We start from the raw sequence: 18782 nt of genomic DNA on the forward strand, positions 1-18782 counted from the left end.
CTTCTAGTATTGTTGAAAACTCTAAAGAGAACTGCATATTCATTCAGATGGCTTGGTACAATGTCTACCATTTGGGAAGAAAGGAGGTCTTGTTCTTTAAAAGCCTCAAATATTTTTCTGAATGAAAAAATCAGGATCTTAATGTAAATTGAGCATGATTTTTCATAGCATTATTGTCATTTCCACAGCCACTGAAAACTATCTTCATCCATACATTAGCCATGGTTTAATTTAAGTTGACTTCAGATTAAAATGCTTTACTGACAAGATCACAGTTGTTCCTTCCCCTCTCATTAATTTATTTCATCTTTCCCCCTTAGTCATCTGGAAATGTTTGGGTGACACACGAAGAGATGGAAACTATGGCAACTTCAACCAAAACGGTAAGTTTCTTCTGTGTGATAGTTTCCTTTGTATAATTTGTCCTTAAGTGTCTGAGATCCCTGCCATCTCATCCTCATAAAAAACAGGCAGGGAAATAATTTTGCATCTAATCAAAATGTAAGGCTTTTTCAGGACTAATACTACAGTATACCTATTTCAGCATACAGTCATACCTCTTCTTGCAAATGCTTCATGTTGTGTTTTTTCGGGTTAAGAACGTAGCAAACCTGGAAGTGTTTACTTCCGGGTTTTGCCGCACGTGCAGAAGCGTTCTACATGGTTTGCGCATGCGCAGAAGCATTCTGCACAGTTCGCGCATGCGCAGAAGCGCTCTATCGTGCTTTGCACATGCACAGAAGCACTGCTCTGGTTGCAGACTTTTCGGGGTGCGAATGGCACCCTGGAACAAATTGTGTCCGCAACCAGAGGTACCACTGTACTTTACTCATGATAAGAGGTTGGTTCAATTTTGGCCAGGTGATTCATTTCTTTGATAAAAATGCAAAATGTATTGTTGTTCAGGACACTTCATATTGTTGAGGGTTCAACAATCTTTGAGCCATCTTTGGTGTTTACTCCATTGGAAATGTGAGCTATAACTAAATATATTATTCTTTTCTATCGGGTAACCATGACCCACAATATTTAGGAACCCCCTCAGTATGCATGGTAACTGACTTATTCTAGTTAACTGTAACTTTTAAGAACATATGCTTAAGCTTGATTAATTTTCTTCCCTCCCATTCCCTTTCTCTTGTGTGTCATGTCTTTTTAGATAGTGAGCCTGAGGGCAGGGACCATCTTAGAACTGATTTTTGAAAGTTGCTTTGAGAGCCTTTTTGGTTTGGCAGGTTATGAATCCTGTAGATTATTAATAATAAATAACAGTAGAGGGTCTCTTTTGAGATGTATCCCTAAAGGGTGGCTGGCAGCTGTGCCTTTGCCCAGCCAATATTTATGTAAGGTGACTGGCAGGTTTCTTGCTCTTAATTAAGCAGATACAAGTGTAATATATTCCTTCCAGTAGCACCTTAAAGACCAACTAAGTTAGTTCTTGGTATGAGCTTTCGTGTGCATGCACACTTCTTCAGATACGTATCTGAAGAAGTGTGCATGCACACGAAAGCTCATACCAAGAACTAACTTAGTTGGTCTTTAAGGTGCTACTGGAAGGAATTTTTTTATTTTGACTATGACAGACCAACACGGCTACCTATCTACAAGTGTAATATATGTGGGCTATGCCTAACAAGAAGCACATTTATCTGTCTCATGTAGTTGGTAACTTGCTGTTCACCTATTTGTGTGGTGACCGCAGCCATAGGTAGCTAGCAGTTGTTCACCAGCACATGTCAGCATCATTTCCTTTTTTGTATTTACTGCTTGCGAGCACTAGCGGTTGAAGATGAAAGGTATACATTTATCAGGAAAACAAATTAATTTGTGGCTATTGACATATTGTGGCTACTGTTCACCCACGTCAGCCTGGGAGAAGAGGAGAGTTTTTGTCTGGCACCTAAAGATATATAACAAATGTGCGAGGCAAGTCTCCCTGTGGAGAGCATTCCAGAAATGGGGAGCCATCCCAGAAAAGGCCCATTTTTGTGCTGCCACCCTCCAGACCTCTTGTGGAAGGGAGCACATGAAGGAGGGACTCAGATGATGATTGCAGGGATGGTGTCGGTTAATATGGTGAGAGGTGGTCCTAAGGTATTTTGGTCCCAAGCCTTTTAAAGGTCAAAACTAGCACTTTGAATTGGACCAGGAAACTAATTGGCAGTCAGTGCAGTCATACCAGGATTGGTATTACATGCTCAAACCCTCTTGCCCCAGTGAGCGACCTGGCCGCAGAAATTTGTACCAGATGAAGTTTCCGAGCTGTCTTCAAAGGCAGGCTCACGTAACATGCATTGCAGTAATTTAACCTAGAGGTTACCAGAGCATAGACAACAGAAGTTAGGTTATCCCTGTCCAGATAGGGGTGCGGCTGGGCCACCAGCCGAAACTGATGGAAGGCACTCCACGCCACTGAGGCCACCTGAGCATCAAGTGACAATGGATCCAGAAGTACCCTCAACCTGCGTACCCACTACTTTAGAGGGAGTGTAGCTTCATCAAGAACAGGCCACCACCCCTCCATCCGGTTTAGGGAACCATCTACTAACAGTGCTTATGTTCACACTGCCCATTTTAATAAATCTTTTAAGAATGGATGTTAATGTTTTTGTTACTATGCAGTGCGTTTTTGTGTTTTTATTTTGTAAACTGCCCTATGTGAATGGTGATATAGAAATTTAATAAACAATCAGTCAATCTCCAGGAAGTTTCACCAGCTCCTTCCTTTAGTGCAGCATCTGTTATTTATCTCTTAAGTTTTGAATATGCTTCTCTGTTTGAGTCATGTAACATTATGGTGGCATGTGCAGATTCAAAATATTGCCTACAGTGAGATCCCTCATGTTATGCCTGCTGAAGAATGAGAGCCTGAAAGTGAAATCATATTTGTGCTTGTGCCATGTGTGTGGTCTGTGTGTGAAAGTATCCTGATTATTTTGTTTTACACTCATTGGAGAACCACTGTGGTGTAATGGTTGGAGTGTTGGATTATGACCTGGGAGACCAGAGTTCAAATCCCCACCCACCTTGGATCAGTCACTTTCTCTCAGCGTACTCTACCTCACAAAGTTGTGAGCATAAAATGGAAAGGGAACAAGCATGTGCTGCACCTTGAGCTTTTTGGAGGAAAAGGTGGTATGTAAATGTAGTAAATGAAAATATAATAAAGTAGTCTCTGCTTGTATCTTAAATATTGTCAGCCCCCATATGGTGATAACTTACTTTGCCTGTTGTTTTGTTGACATGCTGCATTGTTACATTTAGGACACTGAGGAGGGCAGTTGGGCACAGGTGAGACTTGTATATTATCTTGCCTTTTTCCACTGTGCTTAGACACACAAAATTATGTGAATGGTCAGAACACATCAAAACTGATTCCACAATGACACTTACAATCTGATTTTATCACCTTGCTTTGGTTTTGTTTTGTTTCAATAAGCTGGGAAGACTTTTCTCAATGAAGACAGATGAAGAATGCTCTTATCCCTGCTTACACTTTCTGGTTACTAATGCTATACAGTTTTCTCCAAACAGAAAAAAACTTTCCATAATATAAGAGAGCTCTCATTTCTCACCCCCTCACCTAGTTCCATTACAGCTATAGTTTTGCAAACCATACAGATCTACTCTATTGATTTACTGCTGTTTCCCACATTAATTTTAGTATTCCTTGTTCTCAGCCAGATTTGGAACACCTCTAAATTCCTATGCAAAGGGAGCAAATACCTGTGGCCCTTTGTTTCCTTATCAGATGTGTCCTCATTTTGCCAATAGAAGGCAGACATAATAAAATTCTGGCATGCATGACTAGGCCATCACTGCTTCCTTTCTTTTCAAATGTTTCTTCCCAATCACTGGAAAGTCTGAAAGTAGATATAGGGTAGAGATAGATTCAAACCCTTCAGTTTATCCAAACCCTTCAGTGGAACGGCTTAACTGGCTTCAGTGGGAAGCATGTATAATAGAGCCCACTGCCCTAGGTCTTTAGACTTAATAGCAGGATCCAGAAGCCACTGCATCCAAATGAGCTTGTAAGGAAGGATCCCTGCACAGTACTTTGCAGCTTTGTTCCTTATATTTTGTGGTATATTTCTGCCCAAGGGGCTGAAAATGGAGCACAGATTATGTATGCCTTATTCATGATTAAGGTTTTCAAGATATGCAATATTTAGGACACTGGTTGATTCCAGACAACTTGTGGTATCACCAACAATATGAGAATATCTTTGTGATAATCCTTATCACACACAATAGTGTATATATATTATCAAGGCATCAATGAACAATCAACATAAATCCAAGACATGAGACTACTGTACCTTTATTAAATTATTCTAAATTACATTACTGAGACTTCCCAATAGGATTCTGTCAATGCTTCTGAGGGACCTGCTCTTACATTCTTCTTCTTTACTTTCAAAGACATTGGCTTATGGGGACATGAATCATGAGTGGATAGGGAATGAATGGCTTCCTAGTCTGGGTCTCCCACAATATCGCAGCTATTTCATGGAGTGTCTTGTGGATGCACGAATGCTGGATCATCTGACTAAGAAAGATCTTCGAGTGCACCTCAAGATGGTGGACAGTTTCCACCGGTAAGCAAATTCTTGGAGGGTTATTGTTTCATCCCAGGAAACTAGAATTTCTTGCAACCAATTTAAGAATGGTTTAATGTGCTCATTTCCTGTCCCGCCCCCATCTGAATTTATCTCACCTAAACATACAGTTTATTCTTTTGGAGTGAAGCACACTGATGAAGTTGAGGTTGGTTTGTGTGTTTACTATATGTATTGGAAATTGCATGTTATAATATACTTAAATCAGAAGAGGAGATGAGTGCAGTGGTTATCATTTGCAATGAAACTTCAATATATTGCTATGCATATTTGCCACAGACTTAAAAAACAGCAACAAAACCTTTGGAAATAGATGTGAAGAGTTTCCCCTGTTAGCATAAGTAATTGGGGAGGGGGTGGACAGAAACACATTTTGCGTTGTGTGGTTTATATAGCGATCTGAGATGGTTACAGTGCATTCTCAAGCCTTATTTGTGTGGAATTAGATGGCACAGTTAGGATTATCCCTGCTGAATAGTCCAGAGCACTGTCTTAGCACTTTGTCCAGAGCACTTTGATTCTTAGGATTTGTGGTTGCCACCCTCCTTAAACCTGTCAGGCTTTTGGAAATCTGCAACACTCACACAGAAGGAGCTACTCTCTTCTTTTCCTGACTATGCCTGACTGTGCTCTTAATAGGGCCAGATGCTGTGGGGCTTCCCCTGCATCTGCTTCTTTTTCTTCTCCTTCCTTCCTTCCTTCCTTCCTTCCTTCCTTCCTTCCTTCCCCCCTCAATTCCACACCTCTCCCTCAACAGTTGTGCTTTATCTCTGTCCACTGGGAGAGGAGACAGACCTTCAGACCTTGCTTATCACTGGTTGAGCCTTCAAGGACTCACAGAGGCATGGCACAAGTGCTGCAAACCTCCCCACAGTGTGTTATAATTGCTGCAATTAAATATAATAAATGATGTTTCAAATAGTAAGATTTTGGTTTGAAATGCATTGAAATAAGTGCTGTATTGTATCATTGCAGCACAAGCCTGCAGTATGGTATCATGTGCCTGAAAAGACTAAACTATGATAGAAAAGAGCTGGAGAGGAGGCGGGAGGAAAGTCAGCATGAAATCAAAGGTAGGTAACAATGAAGAGATCTGCTTGTGGCAGACTTCAAAGGAACAAGGCAATGAGACTGAGCTCTTGATGCCATTTTGCCTTCCCTTTCTTGAGGCATCATCAGTGCTGTTTTACAAACTCAGCATTTGTCAGTTGCAGAGAAGGGGAAGCTGGCATCTCCTCTACTTCTATTACTTCTAGAGGCTTTTCAGCCACTGAAAAACTGTTTCAGTCAGATGGTACCTGCATTTCTTCATTATAGTTTTCTGTGGATTTATCTTTATTGGTTGGCTCATGTTTACTACGTGGTTGGGGCACCAGCCTTCTATGTTCTGCATTTTAATTTTGTCTTTCTGGGGTTTCTTCCTTCAATGCTAGAGCTTTGACCATTCTGTTTTTGGTGTATGATAATGTGAACAAATGAGACTGCTACACTTTGGGCAATGTGACTGATAGGTGCAAGCTTAGGAAAATGCTATAACCTGTCTGTTTTTGATCTTGTGGCTTCCATTGCAAATTTTAAACAATATATCAGTCATTGTGCTTTTTTCTATTTTTTCTTAACCAACTTATGTGGACTTAAATATTGTTGTGTTTTGTCCTGAATGTATGGCTTCACTTCCTTCTAGATGTGTTGGTTTGGACCAATGATCAAGTAATTCACTGGATTCAGTCTATTGGGCTTAGAGAGTATGCAAACAATATTGTTGAGAGTGGAGTCCATGGAGCCCTCATAGCATTGGATGAAAATTTTGATTATAATAGTCTGGCACTTGTGTTACAAATACCCACTCAGAATACTCAGGTAGGAAACTGATGTTTGTAGGATGACCATTATATGTTTCTTCTTAAAGAGATCTGAGTTGGATGTGTTTTTATTAGTGGCAGCTGGAATCTCCAAAAAATGAGTTTACAAGTTTCCCTGCTAAGTTACTTCCCCTACATGCCTCATTTGGTTGATTTCCCCCCAACACTGTTCCTACTGACTTCACCTATGGAAGACCCCGGCCACCCAGTTTATTGGCAAGGCAGAATGACATAGTGCTGTTGTCTTCATTCCCTGTTTATAAGCTTCCCAAAGGCATTTGTCAGGGCACTGTTAAAAACAAATTTCTGGAATAGATGGAGACAAGTGATTTGTCCTGCACCACAAACTAAGTTACAGAGCTGGGATTGAAGTTGCAAGCATCAGCCACTTGTTTGGCCCTACAATTGTGCAGCAGCACAACATCTATTTCACTGAAGGCAAACTAGTGAAGCTGAGAAATGAATGACTTGCCCCAAAGTGCATACTGCATACAAGGCAGAAAGTCTATCTAGTTCAACATCCTTTTCCCCACAGTGGTTAACCAGCTGCTTTGGGAAGACTACAAACAGGACATAAAGGCAATAGCCCTTTCCATGGAGAGAAAGCAACTTTCAAGAAATATTTCATTTACTATGACTGGAAATTTGGCAGCACTGTTAGTGTTGTTTTTGTTTTGATAGACAACTATTTGTTGGCTTATCTAATGTTTTTTGCAGGCACGACAAGTGATGGAGAGAGAATTCAACAATCTGCTTGCCTTGGGCACTGATAGGAGGCTTGACGATGTGAGTACAAAGTACTATCCTCTGACTAAAACATGCTGGGAATTTGAGAAATTTTGGGCCCATACTGTTGGCTAAGAAACTGATGAAGCAAGAGAAGTGTTGCAAGTAGGACTGGCAGTGCAGTTATCTTCTGTGAAGGAACATTGTAAGTGCTGAAATTCTGTTCATGAAGAGAGCAAGTGGATTTGGTAAGCCAGAGAGATTTCAACTTGCAGACAGGTATAGGATCCCCTGTAATGAAATTGTCTGCTGTGAGAATTGCTGGAACCCAGGCTGCCTTCTCACTTCTTATGTGAGAAATGATTGGTGTTAGCAGAGCCTATGCTGTTTACTTTTTTTTTTTTTTGTAAATCTGCAAGGAAATTCTGCTTGCCATTCATTTGTGCATTGGCTCCAACAAACCTGCTCTTCTTTCCTTTAGGAAATGTAATACCATCCCTGCATGAATGTTCCTATTTCATTTTACCATAAACCATTTTCAGTCGAATAGGACTGTAAACTAAAATCTGAGCAGCAACATGGTTTCATACATTTTAAATCCATCCCACTAGTCAAAATGGTGTAAGTATGTTGATAGACAAAAGCTCAGCCTGTGGACTATCTGAAATCTACTCCCTTAAGTAGTAGGAATCATGTTTTCATACTGCTCTGGACAAAGCTCTGAAGACCAGTGATGTTGAAAACACTCCTACCTTCAGCTGGGACCTCCTAGCCCTCCTTTGTCATAACTTCTTGTGAACCAAACCCCATGAGGCGAGGAGCTGCTCTCCCTGTCAACAGCATGATCTCGTACTATTGTAACAGAAGTGAGTTTACACAGACACACTGCTCTGTGGAGTACAACCTTTTTGTATGCTTTGTGAATCACTGTCACACTGCTTGGTGTACCAAAGTTATCTGTATTGGTCAGTCAATAAATTATAAACACTGGACTGGAAATATATTGAAGGGTTTCTTTAAACTTGGGGATCTGTGAACATCTTGATGTAGTTGCCAGTTCTGGCTGAGCCTTTTAAATAATCATTATAAGATCGTATCAACACACATCTTGCAGACATAGTTGAGGAAGGGATATGGGAGGGAGGATGGAGTATCTTCTGGAGTGCTTAGTGCAACGATAGAAGACACTAACTGTTCCCTCAGTGATCCTAGCACAAAGCTATAGGTGACAGTAGTGCATCCTAACACAGGTCATGCCAAATTCTTCTAAAGCAAAGGGCAGTAGGGGGAGTTTTAAAGTGCAGCATGGGGAGGCAGAAGGGAAAGCGAAACACTTACTTGCCCTCCCCTCACATCTTCTACCAAGAGGAGTTACTTTTGGCCGGAAATTAGCTATTTCATGGGGAAAGCGTGAGTAGTGCACAGGTATACTTCTTACGGAACTTGGATTGATTGCAGCTGCTTGTTGAGTGTAAGCCTGAGGGTTTTCCTCAGTGTAATGCATGAAATGATCCATTTATGCGAAGAAACTCTTAAGCGAAGCATTATTCTAGGAAAAGGGTAAGGTATGGATATCGCCAGCAATCTGTTGCATTTTCAGGAAGGGAATGTATCAAGTGAAAAGAACTGGCACACACCTGAGCATTGCATGCGCATTTACCTCACTGAAATGTTGGTTGCATAGGAATACTATTATAGATAAACAAACAAACATACAAACATCTGGGGACCCAAGGTTGAAGACCTCCAGTTTAGATGATGAATATTACCACCTAAAATTTCAAAGTGGAATAGAAATTATTCAAATGGTTCCCCAAAGCTGAAAACTATTTTCTGTTCAAGAAGAAAAATCTGGTATATATACGTACTGGTTACCTAGTATTATGTCAACCTGTTTCTCTTGATGGTGCATCCTTATTATCCATAACTGCATTCGGCTGCTTTAGGATAAAATCTGAGGTACGCTCAGTTATCTGTATGTGAGTTAGGCAATATATCCTTTTGTGACTTAGTCCTCATAAAAATCAGTAGCACTAGTTGCAGTGTACCACTTCCTGCATGGGCTGAATATTCTGGAGTACTTTGGAGTTATTTTTCAAGTGATTCTTATTCCACTTCAACATTTGCACTCATAAGATTTTGCAAGCTATTCTACTTTCTCATGTAGAGTCATCTTGACACTAAGATTATCACATAGACTATCCATAAAACATGCCCTGAGGAATGTATATGTGTTTTTGATGCTTCTAAAGCACTCATAATATGCAAAATGTAGATCAAAAATAAAAACCCTTTTGAGGATCTACTCATTCTAAAGGGGTGATCCACTGTTTACAGAGTGAGGAAATACCAGTGGCTTAATCTTTAAAGCAACATTTTTCTACAGAGAGATAATCTCTGTGCAGGTAATATTTACACTATGTACACCACAATTTTGGAAGGCAATAGCTTTATTTTGTCACAATTACTCATGATGGAAACTGGTGTACAGATCAGATTCAATGTTCATGTAACTGAAGCAAAATTGAGTACTGTGCCACTTTCAGACATCATTACTATGCACACTTTTATTTTCACAAAAGTGTCAGTTTTGAAGGCAGAAAATCCAAACTTCCTCTAGTGGGTAGATGTATAATAAACTATATCATCAAGAATTTACAACCATTTAATGAAATTACACAATCTACTACCTGAGGTTGAGTGCAGCCTAATGGCAGGGCAGGTGATGTTAAGCAGATCATAAAGTAAGAAGCAACATTCTCTAGGAGAAGAGAGGACACATAGGATGGTATGTTCAACTTTCCACAATAGAGGGGAGGTTCTGTCAATCAGATGCAATGGATTCTGTACCTTCAAATCTTTGGAGATGGAGGAAGTTTCTAAGTGATATACAGGTAAGCACACAGATCTCTGTGAGCTTCAGTACTGGTAAGTATGTTGCAAATTACTATATAGAGACCCATAATCTCCACTTCAGAAATGAAATCAAATAATCTGGCTATCACAGCATAACTAATACACTTTAGCCCAGAATAGGAGCACATGCTTTGTATGCACTATTTGTAGTCCAGCCTGAATTTTGCAATTGGGAGGAATTCAATATCACAGTATTACGAACTTTCTGTCTATGCAAGCATTTCAGTTTGCCAGATGGAACAATAGCCCCTCCCCTCCCATGCTGTTTCAGAGGTTCTCTTGACTTCCCTCCAGAACTAATTTTGGGGGGAATATGGAGGAAAAGCCCCTTGCACATGGTTAGGTGAACTCCACCCATTACCTTTTTGGTCCCAGAAGGAAGTTTTTAAAAAACCAATAAATTAAAATAAAACCCCAGGCTTTTAAATGTATTGTTAGTTTAGTATGCTGTCACTTTGATCTTGCATTTTATCTCATTTTTTTTCATTTGGCATCATTGCTGAAGGGTGGTGTATAAACCAACAAGCCTTCCCCCAGTGTCTCAGGCAGCATATATGGGAAGTATGCCACTTTATCTCTTTGCAGTGGATAAGACAGAGGATGTGTGACCGGTTCAAAGTTACTCTGTAGTTTTTGTAGCTGAGCTAGAATTTGAACCCAGGTCTGACCACATCACATCCAACATTCAATCCTCTGTGCTACAATGGGAATGGGCTAGAGGGGAGAAATCCCCCAGATACTCTGATCTCCATGTACCCAATTTCTACTATCTGAGGTGGAGTGATAGTTACAGGCCAAAGGCCGGGTTATAGAGGAAAGGTTTTGCCTGGTACTTAAAGATAGATAATGATGGTGCCAGGTGACCCTCCATGAGGAAAGCATTCCACAAATGAAGAACCACAGAAAAAGCCTATTTTTGTGTTGCCACCCTCTGGACCTCTGGTGGAGGTGGCACATGAAGATCATGATCACAGGGTCCCCATCAGTTCATATTCAACAAGGTTTATACACCATTCAATTAAACATTAAATAAATCTCTCAGAGGTTTGCATCAAATAGTATAAAATACTCATAAGAAACTGCTGAAAATATCAGCAGACTTTAAAAACAAGTAGACATAATAAAATGATCAAATTATATAAATAAGATCTGAGTTCACATAATAAAAATACATGTCTGGGTAGGCTTTCCTAAAGAAAAAAGTTTTTAGCTTGTCTTGAAAACAGTACCACCAAGTTGCTTGCCTGATATTAATAAGCAGTCAGTTCCAGAGCTTAGGTACTGCCTCAGTAAAAGACTAATTCGTCGCAAGTGTGGAACAGACATTATATAGCACATATAAAAGTTGGGTGGTCAAATGGGCACAAATGGGGTAAGGTGATCCTTCAAGCAAACTGGTCCTAAGCTGTTGGCAGCTTGATATATTGCCAGTAATATCTTGAATTTGTTCTGCTAACAAATTGGCAGCCAGTGCAGATCTTTGACCAGTGTTATAATATACTGATAAGGTCTCCTGTCAGTAATCATGCTGCAACATTCTTTGCTAACTGTGGCTTCCAAATTCAAGGACAAAGGAAGCCCCATGTAGAGTGCATTGCAGTCATCCAGTCTTGAAATTACCAGTGCCTGGACAACTGTGGTCAAGCTATCCCAGTCCATCAATGGCAACCGCTGTTGTACCAGCTGGAGCTGATAAAAGGTGCACCGAGGCTGCCTACGCCTCTAGTGACAAAGCTTAGATCCCCATTAGACTACATAGTTTCAGAGTGCAGCCCTCTCTACAGCAGGCAGCTGACTAGTTTCTCAGAAACTGAGACCACGTGTCCAGAGCACCTTCATCTTTCTGGGACTCAAATTCAGTTTATTTTCCACAGCTAGCCCACAGCAGCATTCAGGCACAGAATCCCCTAATTCTGAAATGAAGAAACTGTGCTGAGTATCATCAGCATGCTGATAGCATCATGCTCCACATTGCCTCATCCTCTAGTATTAGAGCTAAAATAGTACCCTGCAGCACTCCTTAGCATAACTGCCTGGCGTCTAAAAAGAACTCTTCCAATGCTGGTCTTGTAGATAGCGCTGGAGCCATTGTAACACTGTGCCCCAATTCTCATCCCATAGAGCTCATCCAGTAGCATGTATATGCCCTACTTAGGAGGAACAAAACCCCTGCTCTAGCCCACTTAGCACAGTGCTATCTTGTGTTTCCTTCTCCCTAGGAGACTCTGCTGCAGCACTGGAGCTGCAGACTACTCTGCTCATCCTTAAAGGACTCTGCCTAGGCAGTAAATGTCCCTCATCTGTCTTCAAAATCAAGTTACTAACCTTGTGGCTTCCTAAGGCACTAATGCTTCTCTCCCCAACTCTTGACTGAACTGTCTGTCCAGGGAGAATAAATGTATTATGTACCTTGAGGGGCATTTATTAATCTACTTAAGGGATGGGCAAACTCCTTTCTGTCAGAAGCTGCATTCACATGGGGATAATTTAGGGGGACTGCATGCTGACTCTCTGGGCAGGGCTAAAACCAGTGATGAGTGAGACCAGAGCCAAAAGTGGACAAAGCCACCCTTTTTCTCGTTTTCTGACACACACTCCTCTCTCCCCTTTCTACTCTGTAGGCTGCTGGGGAGAGACAGATCACACTTTCCAGAGGCCTGAACAAGTCACTTGCACAGGGCTTTTGAAATTAGGCCTATGATTGCCCACTTCTGATCTACTTCAAGGTTTTTTAAAGTGTAGAACATGAGTTATACCATATTCAAAGCTTGAGCACCCATAATTTAAAGGAATAATTTAGTGAAGGAGTGGGCATTGCATTTTGTTTGGTCAAGCCACCCAGAAAGCTGTTCTGCTGTTGCCATTTTGAATACAGCTGGAAAAAAAATGAGCATGGAAGTTTTGAAGGGAGTATGGCAATGCCATATACAGAGTTTGGTTTAAAGTTTTTAAGTGTTTTTAAATAAGTAGCTAGAGAGAGTACATTACGGGGACTTCCTCCCTTTTGGAAGAGGGAGAGAATGTATCTCGCGTAATATTGCATCTCATAGTACTAGTCCATTCCATAATAACAACCAATTTCGTGGTATTTTCAACTGGAGATGAATTTAAATTTTAAAACATTTATTCTAAGGCAGCTAACTAAAATAAGAATACACACGCAGTAAAAAAAAGTTACAAATACAATGAAAACATGGAATGCACTGTTATTAACTAGAAAAGCAGCCAATGATGAGCTGGTAAAACCATAAGAATAACCACTGAAATTAGTAAAACAGGTTTCATTTAAGCCACTAAAGATATAAGAAAGAAGGCTTTCACACTGCGGTGGAAGGCCATCAAAGAAGCAATGAGGCAGACTTACCTGGGCAGGGAATGTCAGAGCCTGGATTCAGCCACTGACAAAGTCCACTCCCTCCTCACAGAGAGCAGAAGGGCCTCTGTTGATGACCATAATACTCAAGGATGCTTGTATTGGGAAAGGCAGGTCTTTGTTTTTCAGAAAATAAAGAATGATAAGGAAATGGTAATTTTGCTCTGAACTTGTGAAGACCCTGGCCTGTATTTATTTATTTATTTAAGCTATTATATACTTGGCTTTTCTGGCTAAGTTTCCCAAAGCTACTTACAGCAATAGAATAGAATATCAAAAATCAAATAAAACACTAAGAATACCCAGTAGCTTTAGGAACCAACAGAAGGCAATAAAAATAGAGTCGATCATTGAATGCCTTGTAGAATAAACATGTTCTTGTGCCTTAAAAAAATGGGAACACCTCTGATCTCTCTAGAGGGAGAATTCCACAGGTGTGGCATCACCATTGGTATTCACCAGTCAGAAATTGGCTAGTGACAGGCCAGGGGGAATAGCTCTGGATGCTGAACTGTGAAACCTGTACAATTTATGTGAGAGAATATTGGTCATGATTGCTAAGATTTCATCAGCTTAACATTATTGACTTCTATTGTAAAAATGCATTTTGGGAGCCATCAATGCAAACACGGAACTAGTGTCGTGTGCTTGGAGTCTAGAGAGGCTAGCAGTCTGTTTCCTAGGCTCTAAATGATTTTAGAAATGGACTAATTCAAAGCCCAGTTATTGGCCCCATCCCATTAGGATGACGAGATTTTTAGATTTATTTTCCATTTTGTGTACAGCATTCCAGTTGCTTTAATTGCCTTAAAAATGAATATATTTCTTTTAATGAGGTGTTTTAATTTTACCTCTGAATTTGAATCTTCAGCAGCTATCTGTGTACTTAAACAACCTATTTACCATTAGCAATATGCAATATTTTTGTTTTAGAGGTCACAATTAGGAAACTTCAAAAGGAAGAAAATAAGGGGCTATGAGGAATGACGCTGGGCAATCTTCTTTGGGTTATCACACTCTGAAATCATCTTTTGTGATGAATTTTTAAAATTTTAAGAGGGAAACATCTGGGTTTAGAAAACTCAAGGCAAACATTTTTAAAAAACTGATACTGAATGAGAAACTTTGACACCGGATTAGAAAGTACTTAAGAAAGGGATTTGGTCATTTCAAGTAAACAACATCTACTGTTGTTATTCTGGCAAGTCAACTCTTATTTCTACTTGAAGCAAATTGAAGTAAATTTGAATTCTTTCATATTTCTGTTAATCACCATCAGCATCTCAGTATTTGTCAGTGAATGAAGGAAAGAATAAAGCCCCCAAGGGCTTCTCATTAATTTTCCATAACTGTGTTCTGCTTAAGTTTCCTTGTATCTGAGATAGAATTATCACTTGACCAAGACAAATGCTATACACTATTGGTATATTGTTAACGTCATTATCCCACTTTGTAGGATGGCCAAATTTCTAGATGGTTTCCATAGGGAAATAGAGCCAATTTCTGAAAAGTATGCGACTCAATTAGAAAATTAGAATATAATCCTTGAGAGATTTCTTACTGAATGCTGAGGTTTTTGTACTATTTGACCCCATAAAAAGGAGATTGAAGGCCTTTTCACACAATTTCATTGAGCTGATTTGTGCTGTGTTCAGCATGAAATATAGAAGTGAGTGATTATTTCATCCAAATCCTAGCTTGCAACTGAATCCAAATTTATTACAATACCACATTTTAACCCTTTGCATCAGTGTAGTCTATGTGAGTTGAGGTGGATATATAATGAAGCAATCACACAACCTACTTTATCAACATGCCTATTTGGTAATGAAGATTCAGTCAGTGGACAAAATGTAGAAGAAACATGGGTTCAGCATGGCACACTGAGCAAATTAAGAACAGATATACACCAGTATGTGGAAGATTAATTGCAGGAAACAAAATGTGCACTGTGGAGTCTTGTCTTAAAGTTTCAGGGGAGGCCAGTTTGATGCCAGGGTACTGACTGATAGCACAGAAGTTGTGTGCCAAAGAGCAGGATCATGGCAAAATGGGTAATCCAGTCAGAGTCAACTCTGCTTGATCCCAGCCAGGAAAGCAGGACAGAGCAAAGGGCAGCTTGTCAGTACCTTGGACAGCTCACAGTGGCCAGTGCTGCTAGCTAAGATTCAGAGAGATGTTGCCTCAGAGGCATGCCCCAAACCCAGGAAAACTAGCTGGTCTGAACCAGCCCAACTCCCTTCAATGAGTTCTCTGTCAATGTTTTTCAGACTTTGCCAATCTTCCAGTAGCATAAGAGACCTGCACGAGTCTTTTCCTTTCCACAAATGCCCGTACTTACTACTTCTCCCTGAGGAAGGCCTAGCTGATTGCTTTGCTTGGTATGTGGTATAATCTTTTCTTTCCTTACAGGGTGATGACAAGACTTTTCGGCGAACTCCCTCCTGGCGAAAGCGCTTCCGCCCCCGAGACTTTCACAGCATCAGCATGCTCAGCGGATCAGCAGAGACGCTCCCAGCAGGGTTCCGAGTGACCTCCTTGGTGCCCCTTCCACCTCCTTCAGCACCACCGAAAAAAATGCCACCAGAAGGTAAGGTCGAGCTTTGCTCTTGTTCATGACAGATGAATAAGACAGTTTCAAACCACCAAGTGTTTGGATGCTGCATGGCGTGTGATCTTTGATGATAAGAAGCCCAACACTCTGTTTTCCTGAATAAGATTGTAACTACTAATTGGACTTCTAACATGGTTTGCCTTCCCAGACTACATATGGACCTTACTTTTGGTTCTTGTACTCCCTGCATCTGATGCTGGTATCAGAGAGTTTAGATAGACAGTTGATGTCCCATTTGATCTCACCAAGATTATCCCTTTCTGAATCTCATGCAGGGGATTTGCTTAGTTGCTTTAGCCCAGAGATGAAGGTATGAAAAGATAAATGAGAAAGCTATTTTGTATATTTTGATGAGTTTCTAATCAGTCTGGAAGAAAGGACCTTTCAAGGATCTGACCTTGCAAATCGGGTATGTTGTTTTGTGGTGTCCAGCTGATGAGAATTTACACCCTCACATAATAGAACAACTCCTCTCCCTCCAGTTCTGCTCCATGAATAGCACCCTTGGCTGCTTTAGACTCCTGTCTATTTAGTCATTCAGTGGTCTGAAATTTTATTTCTTATTGAGCTCTGAAGCTATATTCCTCTGATGTTAGGCAGCTACACTTTCATGCCTTTTAAAAAACATTAGTTAGTACTTTTTAACTGACTAAACTTGCTTAATTGACTTTAATTGCTCCTGACCTTTGTAATAAGCCAAGCTAGGCAGTCAGGCAACAGGGAACCAAGGGTTTAATGGTGTGCTTTGCATGAGAGCTCTGATCTCACTAATTGCATGCTTTTTATGTGTTGTTGCTAAATGGTTTGCAGTTGGTGCATCTGGGTCCCAAAGGCTGGAGACATCCACAGTTCGCACATATTCCTGCTGAGATTCAGTTTCCAATGGGACCATTGGCCCAGGGCCCAGGTAAGTGTAGAAATTAGGGTAGAGCAGCTATATTCTCAGTAGTCTAGAGAACTTCCAGAAACTAATGAAATAAACCAGAAATCAATTTCTCCGTTTTCAGGCTTCTAAACACAATTTTTCTTGTCTGCCTAAAATCACTTGCAGGGAAGCTTCCTGTATCACCAGTTCAGCTTTTTGTGCTATATGTGTGAGAGTCAGTATCATGACAAAAGAAGTTGCACAGGAGATTGTGCTGTATTCCCATGTTTGAACTGCAGCACCCCACAATTTCCTCTAGTCCATGTCAGACCTCACAATTTCCTCTAGTCCATGTCAGACCAGAGGACCCAGCACAGTTGTTATATATCTGATGGGTGCCAGATTTCAATTCAATTCAAAATCCTTTATTAGGCATAGCACACCACACATTAGCAAACAAACATCATATAAGTATCAACTAAGGGTGCCAGATTTATTCATTCAACAACCCTAGTCTCAACAACAACAAACATGGGCTTCAACACTTTAGCTCTGTCTTGGTGTTTGCAGAAGCAGTTGTTAGCACAGCGATAACTTCTAGCATGTGTTATAGGTGATTTCTCAATGCACACCAAACATCCAGTACTGCTTCAGTGGCCTCTCTTTGTAGGGCAATAAGGCACAGGCACATTTTTCTTCAGAGATATTGCAATCCAACATTTAAATAATAGAAAGCAAAGACAAGTGGACAAATGGAGCCCATAAAATAAGCCATGAAGAAAGAGAGGAGAGACACCAAGCTTAAATCTAGCTTGATTTCAGATTAAACCTCTGAATCACCAAAACCACTTATAGCAATTTTATCTAACTCCTTTCCCCCCTCCATATATATATATATATAGAGAGAGAGAGAGAGAGAGAGAGAGAGAGAGAGCAGCCAATGCATAGAGGGCCACTCTGTGTGTTATGAAGCTATTATTGTCTCTCAAAAGAAACCAAACATTTTCTGCCAGAAGAGCCAATCCCTTAGTTGATACTTATTTCAGGTCAATGCAGAGCTCAGTTCTGGAAGAGAATAATCGTCTAAAACATATTGACAAGCTGTTTTCCAGAGTTGGTTATCACCCAATTCTATATAGCACAGTGCAGGAAAGAACTTAATTGCCATAGTAGCTGTTCTTTTGTTATACTTGATTGAGTGCTGTCCACTCTTGGCTTAATTGTTGGCCACCCAGGTTCTGTACGAAGAAGAACGGCTGATATTCCTGATGGTAGAGGGTATAGCTTCTGAAAAAAATATTGTGCACAGTTTCTAAAACTTTAATGGAGTTCACACATTACTTTTAGATGTGTTTGATTCAGCAGAGAACCATATATTGTTGGTCTATGATCTGGAAAACCTGTCTGTAATTCTGTGCTCAGCTCTGAAGCTCTCTGAATGACTTTGGGGGAGTCACTCTCCCTCAAGCTAATTTGCCTTACAGGTTTACTGTGAAGTTAAAATGTCATTCTGAGTTTCTTGGAAGAAAGGAAGAATAGGATTATAACATGAATGTTGTTGTTGTTGTTTAGTCGTTTAGTCGTGTCCGACTCTTCGTGACCCCATGGACCAGAGCACGCCAGGCACTCCTGTCTTCCACGGCCTCCCGCAGTTTGGTCAGACTCATGCTGGTAGCTTCGAGAACAGTGTCCAACCATCTCGTCCTCTGTTGTCCCCTTCTCCTTGTGCCCTCCATCTTTCCCAACATCAGGGTCTTTTCCAGGGAGTCTTCTCTTCTCATGAGGTGGCCAAAGTATTGGAGCCTCA

The 18782-nt window shown here is 40.6% G+C and overlaps 1 protein-coding gene across 9 annotated transcripts in view; it reads left to right on the top strand.

Annotated features, from left to right (window-relative positions):
* The window catches only part of PPFIA4 (PTPRF interacting protein alpha 4), a 107034-nt gene that overhangs the window by 85786 nt on the left and 2466 nt on the right, over window positions 1-18782 (top strand). For 3 of the 9 annotated variants that reach the window (XM_083508456.1, XM_083508460.1, XM_083508463.1), the window contains 8 exons: window positions 321-383; window positions 3265-3291; window positions 4423-4598; window positions 5595-5692; window positions 6304-6479; window positions 7199-7267; window positions 15909-16086; window positions 16921-17017. In XM_083508456.1, the coding sequence (XP_083364582.1) occupies window positions 321-383; window positions 3265-3291; window positions 4423-4598; window positions 5595-5692; window positions 6304-6479; window positions 7199-7267; window positions 15909-16086; window positions 16921-16979 (846 nt within the window). In that variant the 3' untranslated portion in view covers window positions 16980-17017. Of the gene's footprint in view, window positions 1-320; window positions 384-3264; window positions 3292-4422; window positions 4599-5594; window positions 5693-6303; window positions 6480-7198; window positions 8207-15908; window positions 16087-16920; window positions 17018-18782 lie in introns of those variants that run through there. The other 6 variants (XM_083508458.1, XM_083508461.1, XM_083508459.1 and 3 more) reach the window with 4 other exon arrangements.

This window comes from Podarcis liolepis (assembly GCF_965112155.1).
Source record: "Podarcis liolepis genome assembly, chromosome: 6".
Classification (NCBI taxonomy): Eukaryota; Metazoa; Chordata; class Lepidosauria; order Squamata; family Lacertidae; genus Podarcis; species Podarcis liolepis.